This window comes from Thamnophis sirtalis, unplaced genomic scaffold (genome assembly GCF_051295495.1).
Source record: "Thamnophis sirtalis isolate CommonGarterSnake01/CBP01778 unplaced genomic scaffold, rThaSir2_p1.2 scaffold_6, whole genome shotgun sequence".
Lineage (NCBI taxonomy): Eukaryota > Metazoa > Chordata > Lepidosauria > Squamata > Natricidae > Thamnophis > Thamnophis sirtalis.
Window position 1 is genome coordinate 42,601,560 of NW_028261386.1, and position 10,787 is coordinate 42,612,346.

The 10,787-nt window shown below is 35.8% G+C and overlaps 1 protein-coding gene across 1 annotated transcript; it reads right to left on the reverse strand.

Annotated features, from left to right (window-relative positions):
- Positions 1–1,288: 1,288 nt before the first annotated feature.
- On the reverse strand, positions 1,289–10,230 carry LOC148044957 (uncharacterized). Its single transcript, XM_087717715.1, has 4 exons — positions 10,069–10,230; positions 8,033–8,077; positions 6,210–6,323; positions 1,289–2,542 (listed from the first exon to the last, which is right to left on the reverse strand). Exons 1-4 carry the CDS (start codon positions 10,130–10,132, stop codon positions 2,400–2,402), a joined length of 366 nt encoding a protein of 121 aa, XP_087573841.1. The 5' UTR covers positions 10,133–10,230; the 3' UTR covers positions 1,289–2,399.
- Between the last annotated feature and the right edge of the window lie 557 nt (positions 10,231–10,787).

Genomic DNA, 10,787 nt, shown 5'->3' on the forward strand with positions numbered 1-10,787 from the left:
TATATTTAAAAATGTGACTTGTATTTTTTATCAGATTGCTATGGCTATAAGACAAAGTAACTTTTACAAGGAATTGTCTGAAATGTTTGTGAGTAACTTTTACAAGGAATTGTCTGAAATATGCTTCAAACGAAGCCCCAGATCTTTATCATATAATGGTAAGCAGACAGATTGTGTAAAACAAAGCATATTTTGGTTACTGATTATGTACTTTGGTTATATATTTAAACTTCACATTTATTATGTTATTATTGTTGTAGAAATTCAACCTCCATAATATGATTTCTGTTGTTGGTGCTTCTACAGACCAACAGCCCTGATAGTATTCTTTATACAGAAATAACAGAGTTAGAAGGGACCTTGGAGGTCTTCCATTGGTTAATTGTTCTCACGGTCAGGAAATTACTCACTAGGTTTCCCATAGTAATAGTTCCTCTTCCTCTGTCTTTCCTCTTATAAAGTATGCATGTTTGCAATCTTCTGTAATGTATTTTTGCTTTAAAGTAGAAGATTTCCAATCAGGTACTTTATGGATGCTTCCCAAAATTAATTCCTCTTGAAGAAAGCAGAATAAGAAAACCTAGAGAAATTCTAAATATGGAAATCCTCCTTTAAAGTCATGGGTTCCTTCCTAATCACTCAGATGCTGATAGAAACAGTGCAATTACAATTCAAATAAATTGAACTGATATTTTAAATCAGTGGTTTGAACTAATCCCATTAGTCTGCGAAAAGCAGCCATTCATGTAAATGACTTTGTACCACCTAGTTACCTTGTTCTCAGGAAATTCTATACCTAGAATCAGACAGCATGACAAGACATGTCAGAGTACTGCTTGAATTAGTTACATTTTGGGTTTGGGGGTGTTAAAAATAAAACAGGAAAGATAAAAGGCTCAATCACTTTATGTAAAGCAGATATTTTTTCCTTCTCGTTGCCATTTAATTAGGGGGTAAATTTTTAAAAAGTTGGAGGATAGTTAACCCAACTTGACTTTTAAAGAATTTTCTATCTCCCTTTCACATGACACTTAACGGTGCTCATAACAAAATATTATATTTTTGGCAGGATGTCATTTTAAATATTCTTGGCTCTAGAAAAACAGGAGAAGATGTGTGCATAAAGCTATGGTTCAAACTTGCATTTAGTACTACTGTAATTATCTTCATCTTTAAGGAATGCATCTAATTATACTAGGCTTAGTTATTTAAAAATGTGTAGAAAGTTGAGTTAGGAAATGGAAAGATTTGGAATAATCTTATATGATAAACCATATTGCACTATAAATTTTATTTACTGAACTGTTTTTATTTTTATTGATTTCTAATCCTCCTTTTGATTTTGCAAAGCGCCCAGGGTGGCTTACAAAAGAAAGAACAAAAGAAGAAAAACTACCATAAGCAGCTCGATATATTCCCAATCGAGGAAAACAAATCATTACAATAAATCAGGTCTTATTTGCAACAGTCTATAAATCTGATAGATTAAAGGATTATTCAGATGGTGATGAAAACATGTAGCACTCGGACAGATTTCTCTGGAGAAAAAGCTTCCAACAACAGTTTCTCTCTCATGTATCCATCATCCTTGGCTCTTAGGATACCAAGCTCTAATTTTAGAAGGAGGAGGTTTCAGCACAAACCATAATCCATGCCTAAAAACTCCTGCTGGGTTTAGCTATCCCCAATGACCCTTTTAAGTCTTTTATGTTTCAATGTGCAAGTCCCAATAAAACTTAAATTGTCTTCTTTTCAGAACTGCTGAAATACAGCCTCTTCAAAATGCTCCCTTCTGGAAACTCTACTGGATGTCTTTCTCTTTCTATTGTGCTCCCAAGCTTTAAAGATCCTGCTTTGATGGTGAACATTTATGCTAAAATGGAACTCTTATACCCGGAGAGATACATGTTAATGGAAGTTCCCCTATGCATCCTTGGGTACTAATTAGCTTGGGCCACGTGAATGAGTTTCTTCTACAATCAAAACTACAAGTACATTGCACTTTTTATCATGTTATTATTTAAGAAAGATAGGCACTCTCAAGATTGTGAGTAACTGTTCTTGTTTGCGTCTCAAAGGTACTGTTCAAAAGGCAAATGGGCTTTCTTTGTTTTTTTCTCCCCCTTCCTATGCTTCTCGGAGGAGAAGCGTAATGTTTTCAAGAAATCAAAATCAAGAATGTCTTGTTCCTTTTTGAACAGCATCTTTGGGATAACCATGACCTGGATGATTGAGACTCTCCATAGACCTGTCCTGCTTGTGAACGTGTCTAACCACAACCTGAACTATAACATGAAATAGGAAAATGGGAGAAGAAGAAAGAAAAACAGGAAAAAAAACTGAGAGGAAGTGCATGCACATCTGTTGCTGGAGGGAGGATCTTCAGACATTTCAGCTGTCTATAAACTTTCATTGCAGAAGTCTTTATTGTCACAGCACTGATATTCATACCGAATGCCTTTCTCTGGGAGTTCATCAAAAGTGCCACATTTTGCCACTGACTTGAGCTTGCAGGACAGGATTTTTTGTTGAAGCTCTCCATCTAAAATGAAGGTGTGGGGAGGGAAGAAAGACAATTCTAGTAATAAGGCAAAGAGAGCAAAAGAGAAAGCAAATTTCTTCTATGTGGAAATATTAAAAGAGTAATTTTAATTAATAAGGATTTCCTGACAAGTGACACCATCCGATTGCTCTTCATTGAGTTCAAAATGCTAAGCAGGGCTGGATTTATTTTATTTATTAAATTTATATGCCACTCATCTCACCCATAATGTGACTTTATGTGTTGAATGACATATCAACAAGAAATCCTTGGATTGTCAATGAAAATTGGAAGTACAAATAAACCTGGAAGAAGACAGCGGTAAAGTAGTTACCATATTTTTTGGAGTATAAGATGCATCTTTTTCCCTCAAAAAAGAGGCTGAAAATCTGGGTGAGTCTTATACATGGAATACAGCATTTTTTGCATCCCAAAACCCCTCCCCCTTCACCAAAATGGCCGTGCATAGCTTTTAGGAGCTTTCAGAGAGCTCCTGGGGTTGGAGAGGGCAGAAATGAGCAAAAATGGGCCACTTTTTGCTCAGTTTGCCTTCCCCCAGCCCCCAGGAGCACTCTATAAACCTCCTAAAGGCTATCTGTGTCCTTTTTTTTTTTTGACAAAAACCAGGCCCATTTTTGCAAAAAAAGGAGCATTTTTTGATAATTTTTCCCCACCCCACCCTCCAGGAATACTCTACAAGCCTCCTAAGGGCTATTCATGCCCCTTTTTTAAAAAAAAAACAAATGGGCCCATTTTTGTGAAAAACAGGCCATTTTTGGAGATTTAAAAGTGCAAAAACTTTTTTTTATTTGCCTCTTCAAAACCTTGGTGCATCTTATACTCCGAAAAATACAGATACATATATATAAAATTGTGAAGTTGGAAGGAATTACAAGGATTATATAATGTAGCCTTAAATTATTGCTAAGAAATTGAATGGGCAATATGAAAAAGGATGCTTCATGGAATTATGAAGTGAAAAATTGTCATTGAAAAGGCAAAAATGTTCAATGGTTGATTGATACAAAAAATAAGGGTAAGAGAAGAATGCTGTATAATGTATGTGAAAAGAAATATATTGTTGTAATGAAAGACATAAAATAGATTTAAATAAATAAAATGCAGAGAGATTTTGATGGAAATAAAAAAATCTGGAAATAGGTAAAGAAGGCAAAAAAACCCCACTATGGTAGATGAATGGTATTAAAAATTAAAAAATGATAAAATTGTTGGCTTGAAACTGAAATGAGGGAACGTATGAAAAAATGTTACAAATTTGTGTAAGAATAACAGTGACATGCTGCTGCAGTGTGATTGAAGTACATGATATAAATGTTAGGGTCCAAAAATAATGAAAATTGAGTTATCAATCTACAGTATAATAATATTGAAATGTTGCTTATGGACTGGTTGTATGACTGGTTTAATATATATAGGAAGACTGGATCTGTGCCTAACAATTAAAAGAAGTTGTTACTGTTCCTCTGTACATGAGGAAAACTGCAAAAGTGGTTAATGACAATACAGGATCATTAGTATGTTAAATGTCAGACGGTTTTGATAGAATTCTGATCAAAGGTTATGAGAGGTGACAATCAGCAATCTTTGGGAAGTATAGTACAACTTTACACAAGCACGGGGAATTCTTAAAGAAAAGCAAGAAAGTGAGAAGGAAAATGTATTGTACCATCTATTGATTGATATAAAATATACTATAAAGTATAATAAAGTGAAGAGTTTAATTATTTGTACAAATATGGAATAGAGGTGAGGTTGCTGAATTTAACAAGGGTAGTGCATAATGAAGTAAGCCATGCATAAGAATGAATCTATAGATAGATAGATAGATAGATAGATAGATAGATAGATAGATAGATAGATAGATAGATAGATAGATAGATAGATAGATAGATAGATAGATAGATAGATAGATATATCTGTCTACCTATCTACCTATCATCATCTATCCAGTTTCTGGACAACCATCTCCCTCAAGGACAACATTAACAGAAATTGAAGCATTGATATGGGAGGTCCAGGTGATTGGTTGGTTGGATGGTTAGTTGATTACATTTGTATCCTGTTACAATCAGCCAACTCTTAGAAGTCAATACAATACTATATATCTTGGTAGTTAACACTGTGATCATGATTGTTTAAAGTATTTATAAATAGAAGCATAAATAATGATTGTTGAGGTTTAAGCTGTATTTTACTTGGCTATATGAATATGTGTGTACTTTGTATATAGTGATGCCATATTTTGGTTTGAGAATCCAAACAGTTTGAATCAAATAATTGGGTAAATTGCATGATGCAAAAGTGATACGGGCATGAAAATTGATTCATCAAATATCAAGGTAATGGTGTTTGACAGGAAAATGAAGTAAGTGATTGCAAGGTATGTATAAATGATGAGCAAGTAAAAAAAGTGCTCCTTAGTGAAATGGTTTACTAACCACTGTATGCTTCTGTCTACTTTGTTATATGAAAGCGAGTGTTGGATATTTCAGGAACAACATATGTGCAATGGGAATCAGGTAATAGATGAGTGTGTGTCATAAAATACAAAGAAATAGGGTTAAAATGGAACAAATAAGAAATTAATGTAGATTGAATACAAAAATGATCAGTAAAAAAACAATGCATTGAAGTGGTTGATCATTCAGAGAGAATAAATGAGGATAGAATCAGAAAACAAATGTGGATTGAGAGGAAGAGGAAGACTGAGAAAATCTTGATAAGATGGAGTTTATGAACTCCTGAAAAAGATAATGAACAAAAGGCAATGTGTGACATGGTGAAGGAAATGTTGGAGGCAAGAGTGGTTTGCAAGGATAGAAAAAGTTCAATTTTACTGATTGATGTTTAGGTTTAGGTTTATTAGATTTATATGCCGCCCTTCTCCAAGGACTCAGGGTGGCGTACAACATTAAAAGAAATGCATAATACAAAAGTTAAAAAAAATTAAATGGAATAACCCAAACAAACCCAATAAGAATTGACAATAACATTTAAAAAAAAATTCAAATTAAAATTAACAATGACCAATAATTTATTTTGTTTTGTTCAGGCCAGGCTGACTTGCTTAAAAATCCAACTTTTTAGGGTGCGTCGGAAGGACCAGAGGTCGAGGATTATACGAAGCTCTGGGGGCAGCTCATTCCAGAGGGAAGGCGCTCCCACAGAGAAGGCTCTCCCCCTGGGGGTTCGCTAGCCGACACCGTCTGTTGTAGCAAACTCATTTTAAGTGTATTGCCTTGTTTGATTTTTATTTTGTTTTCTTTTGTTTGCTTATATCATTGATTTTGTCGGGTTCCTAAGGCTTTTGGGTTTTGTTTCTTTACTTTGAATAATGTTGCTCCTTCCAAACTATAGTGTGAAAGGAATACATAAAGCCATGTCCATATGCATATACATATCCACACATGTGAATTGAAAAGTCAATAGATCAGAAAGTGCAATGAAGGAAGCATCTGTTAGATAAGGCCAAAATTATACCGTATCAAAATGGGAAACAGAAAAGTCTATATAGACAATGCTGGAAGGTAAACTAAATGCATTGTGGAAGGTAGCCATGCTAATCAATAATGAACAAGTCTGAATCATACGAATGTGTTATTCCATCTTATAAATAAAGCTAAAGAAATAAACTTAGATTTCTTACTGAAATAGATGGCGATGGCATGGCAGGTTTGTTTTGCACTAATTGGGCAGGAAATGTAAGGGAAGCAGAGGTCTCCTGGGCGCAGCATCGTACACATTCGGCATTGAATATTGACTGTTTGGAAATTAATATTGAAGAAAGCATTAATTATTTGGGTTCCAGTTTTCTATGGCCTTTGCACAACACACTTAGCTGGAATGGATGGATCTTTCCATTGAGCTTCCATTCAGCTTATGGACCCTTTGAAAAGGTCCATAAACTGAATGGTAATTGTTATTATTACTTTTATTCATTAGAGTCACAATACATCTTTGACTTCAAAGTGACTTACCAATATTACTAGGAAATACTTTGACCTTGGAAATCGAGCTAATGTTCTTCTATATCAGGGATTTTCAGTATCAGCAACTTTAAGATGTGTGGATTTCAACTCCCAGAATTCCCAATCAGCATATTGCTGGGAGATGCCACTGACAAGGTCTGTTCTAGGATAATTACTGTTGTCCCTGATCTCAGTAATGATAAGAACAAAGATACACCCATTGCGGTATGGAGATCAGAATGTAAAGATAGATTAATACATCTCACCCTTGGCAGCTTGAAGATATGTCAACTTCAACTCTCAAAATTCCTCAGTCAGCTTGCTGATTGGGAATTCTGGGGGTTGAAGTCCACACATCTTAGAAATGTTGAATGTGAGAACCACTGTTCTAAATCATCATCTCTTCAGAGCAAAGACAAAACCTAAAACATGCAGGATAAAGTGTACAAATCAGTGAAGAAGAAGCATCGTCTGCAGCTTTATTCTGGCATGAGATTACAAATCTAGCAGAAAAGTAGCAAAATGGAACTCCAACGGAAAATGCTGATCCCTTCCCTAATCCCCCATCATAAGCTGGTTCTGCTATTCAAATCAATATCTCGAATGTCCCCCTGCCTAAATCAGAGGAAATTATACCGGATTAGCCCCTCATCCAGCTCAGTAGGCAAAAATTGAGATCCACCAAATTCTCTTGTGTGAGCTGCAAAGGACTTCCCAAAAAGCCCTTTATAGCCTGGGGAACATTACAGAAAGTCCTGGATTTGAAATCACAAATGGATCCATAATATCTGTTGATAAGAGAGACATTTGTTAAGTGAATTTTGCCCCATTTTATAACCTTTTATGTCACAGTTGTTAAGCGAATCCCTGCAGTTGTTAAGTTAGTAAAATGGTTGTTGAGTTAATCTGGCTTCCCCATCGACTTTGTTTGTCAGAAGATCACAAAAGATGATCACATGACTCCGGGACACTAAGCTGTCATAAATATGAGTTAGTTGCCAAAGTGTCTGAATTTTGATCACATGACCATGGGGATGCTGCAATGGTCATAAATGTGGAAAAATAGTTATGTCACTTTTTTTCAGTGCTGCTGTAACTTCAAATGGTCAGTAAATGAACTGTTGTAAGTGAAAGGCTACCTGTAATATGATTTTTAAGAAGCATCAACAATCATCTGCTTTCTGTTCAGTGTTTCTCAACCTTGTCAAGTTGAAGATGTCTGGACTTCAACTCCCAGAATTCCCCAGCCAGCATTTGCTGGCTGGGGAATTCTGGGAGTTGAAGTTCAGACATCTTCAACTTGATAAGGTTGAGAAACACTTTAGATCATCTGAAAGCCTCTCCCAAAGGAGATCTCCCATTTTTGGAAAGCAACCCTTCACACATTAGATAAAATGGTGGGTGGCCCTCAAACCAGCAGAAGCTATACATTACTGTAGGACCAAATTGTAGCTGCTTGTAGTCATATAGTTCACTTAGCATTAAATAGAAAGAAACTTACATGTATTCTGTGGGTTGGCTGCAGTGGTCGCTTGAGCTCCAAGTCCTGTTTAAATAAAGGTATTTGAAACTTGTTTTCAAAGGATTGTAATTAGAACCAATTTTTAATTCTAGGTATTATTCAAAGAGCATAGATGACTTAGTTAAGCAGGTGAAAGATATTTATGGCAAGGGTACCCTGCTAATCTATTTCTTAATATGATTCTAATTAATACTAGATAATTTCTGTTTAAAGGCAAATAAGGTTATGATTTGTTACAGTTAGAAGCATAAAGAAACCACCATTTCACATTAACTGTATATGAAACTGAAAATAATTCAAGACTGAACTCTTCAAATGAGAACTGAGGAGAAATTTCCTGACAGTTAGAACAATTAATCAGTGGAACAACTTGCCTCCAGAAGTTGTAAATGCCCCAACACTGGAAGTCTTTAAGAAGATGTTGGATAGCCATTTGTCTGAATCGGTATAGAGTTTCCTGCCTAGGCAGGGGGTTGGACTAGAAGACCTCCAAGGTCCCTTCCAACTCTGCTATTGTATTGTATTGGATTAAATATTTGCCCTGGACAAAGTTATCTAAACTGGGAAAGATATATCTGGACAAATTTTGTAGGCACTTTTTCTATTACTAGTTACATTAAGAGGTTTATAAGAAATTAACAACTTAACAGTTCAGTCTTCTGACATAAAATAGATTGAACGTATAAAACATGCCTGGAGTATTATTAATAATTATCCCAGGTCCTTGGGAAAGGCTCAATAGGTTGGGAAATATATCAAATCCATACTAAACATCTGACTGATTATGCAACGGACCATAAAATTTGTATTCTACCCACCTCAACTATTCTGGCAGCTCGCAACAATCAAAGAAATTACAATAAAAGTATATCATATATGCAATATGCTATATAAAGTACAACAAATGTATATAGAATTTAACAAGGAATATTGGTGAAATGAATATACTTCCATAGGCTGCAGTGGCAAAGATGTGTCACTGTACACTTGGTTGATGTATTGGTTGGAAGTGCAACACATGTTTCTCATGTGTGTGTTTTTTCCATGCTTAAATATTTAACTAATCTGAACTCCTTTGTTTTTTGTTTTTTTTGAAGGAAGATTATCTTTGAATAGCTCAAGCTACTGTCAAAAAACATTCATAAAATCATACAACTGAATAGCTCCACTTAGATCATTGAACACCAACCGATGTTCAAGGCAGAAATCCAGGTTAAAGCATCCAGGCAAATGTCCACCCTGCGCTTGAAGATATCAGGAATGAACATGGACTCATCAGACTCAAAGGTAAGTCTGAGAGGTCTGATCTATTAAGTTGCCAACCTCAGGAGTAAGCAGAGTTCAGAGGTTTTCAGAGGTTTTAACTGAAGCAGCTGCAAGAGGAATCAAGTGATGAAGGATAGATCCTGGCAGAGCTCCTAGCTTCAAGATGAATCATCAGCTTCAGAGACATATATGGTCTGCTCAAGATACCAAAGTGCCAAAGCTTATAACTCAGCCACACCTGCATCTGGCCAATTTCAAAGCAGTGGCCAGCAGCCAGTCTGGCTTCTGCATTTGCATTTCTGAGTCCTTGCTTCCTGCAGTGCTCCATGATCTTGGCTCTTTGATCCAGAGTGGCTGACTAACTTGTTTGATGTATGACTCTTGGACTGTATTCAGACCATGTTTGCTATTCTGAACCTGTGCTCTGTTTAACTGGGACCAAACTTGAAGCCATTTGGCTCTCAGATAAGAATTTGCTCTTCTGTATCTGTCCAGAGCATGCATACACCTGCACAGATGGCTCTCTGTCCCTTTGCATTGGATTGCATTGCTATTTACCACTAAACCAATTGCAATTTGAATTAGCTCAAATGCATTCAGTCTGAAGCAGAACAATATCCAAGAAGTGAAGTCCGTCATCTTAATGCGTAATTAGTTCTGCTGATCCTATTGCTAGGATTGTTCAGCACATGACATTTTTGTTTGGATTTCTTTGTCCTAACTTTTTTGGGGGAGGAAAAAAAGCTTACCTCCAGGTATGAAGTAGAGGAAGACACAGGTTGCAAAGAGTAAGATCTGATACATGGAAGGCATCTTGAAACTGGAAGATCTCAATACTTTACCCAGAATGCTATGTGAATGCTAAGGAAGAAATTCAGGTTGTTATTTACTTTTTAGATGACTAACAAGTGGACAAGCAGCTTGTTTTTATCCCTTTTATGACGTGCACATGTTTGCATCAACCGGGACATCCTGTCCTTGGGGCATTCCATATTTCTGTTATATCTTAATCATTATCCTGTGGGTGAGAAGGTCATAGAGGCAGTTGTGCTCTGAGAACATATTTGATATTCAAACCCACAGAACCACAACAATTATAACTAAAATATGGAATGGTAGGAGAACTGATTAGAAGGGATGCAGGAAGTTAGCTGCAGGAATAATATTTCTCTGTTGTACCGAGTATAATCCCATATTTCAAATGAAAGAAAGCTACTTTCTGCATTTGGACATCCTTTAAATTTAATCTGGAGGCTTCAGTATATAAAACAAATACATATTCTGTAATTTGGGTAAATTCAAATTAGATTTCATTAATACATTGGACAGTGACATAAAAAACAAGTCAGAGCCTTTTTTGGGAGTATATAGTAGCATTTGTGTTCCTAGAGATTCTGGACAATATTATTTTTAGCACTTATATAATGATGGTGTAGTGAACAGAGCAACCATATGTTTATTCTTTTAA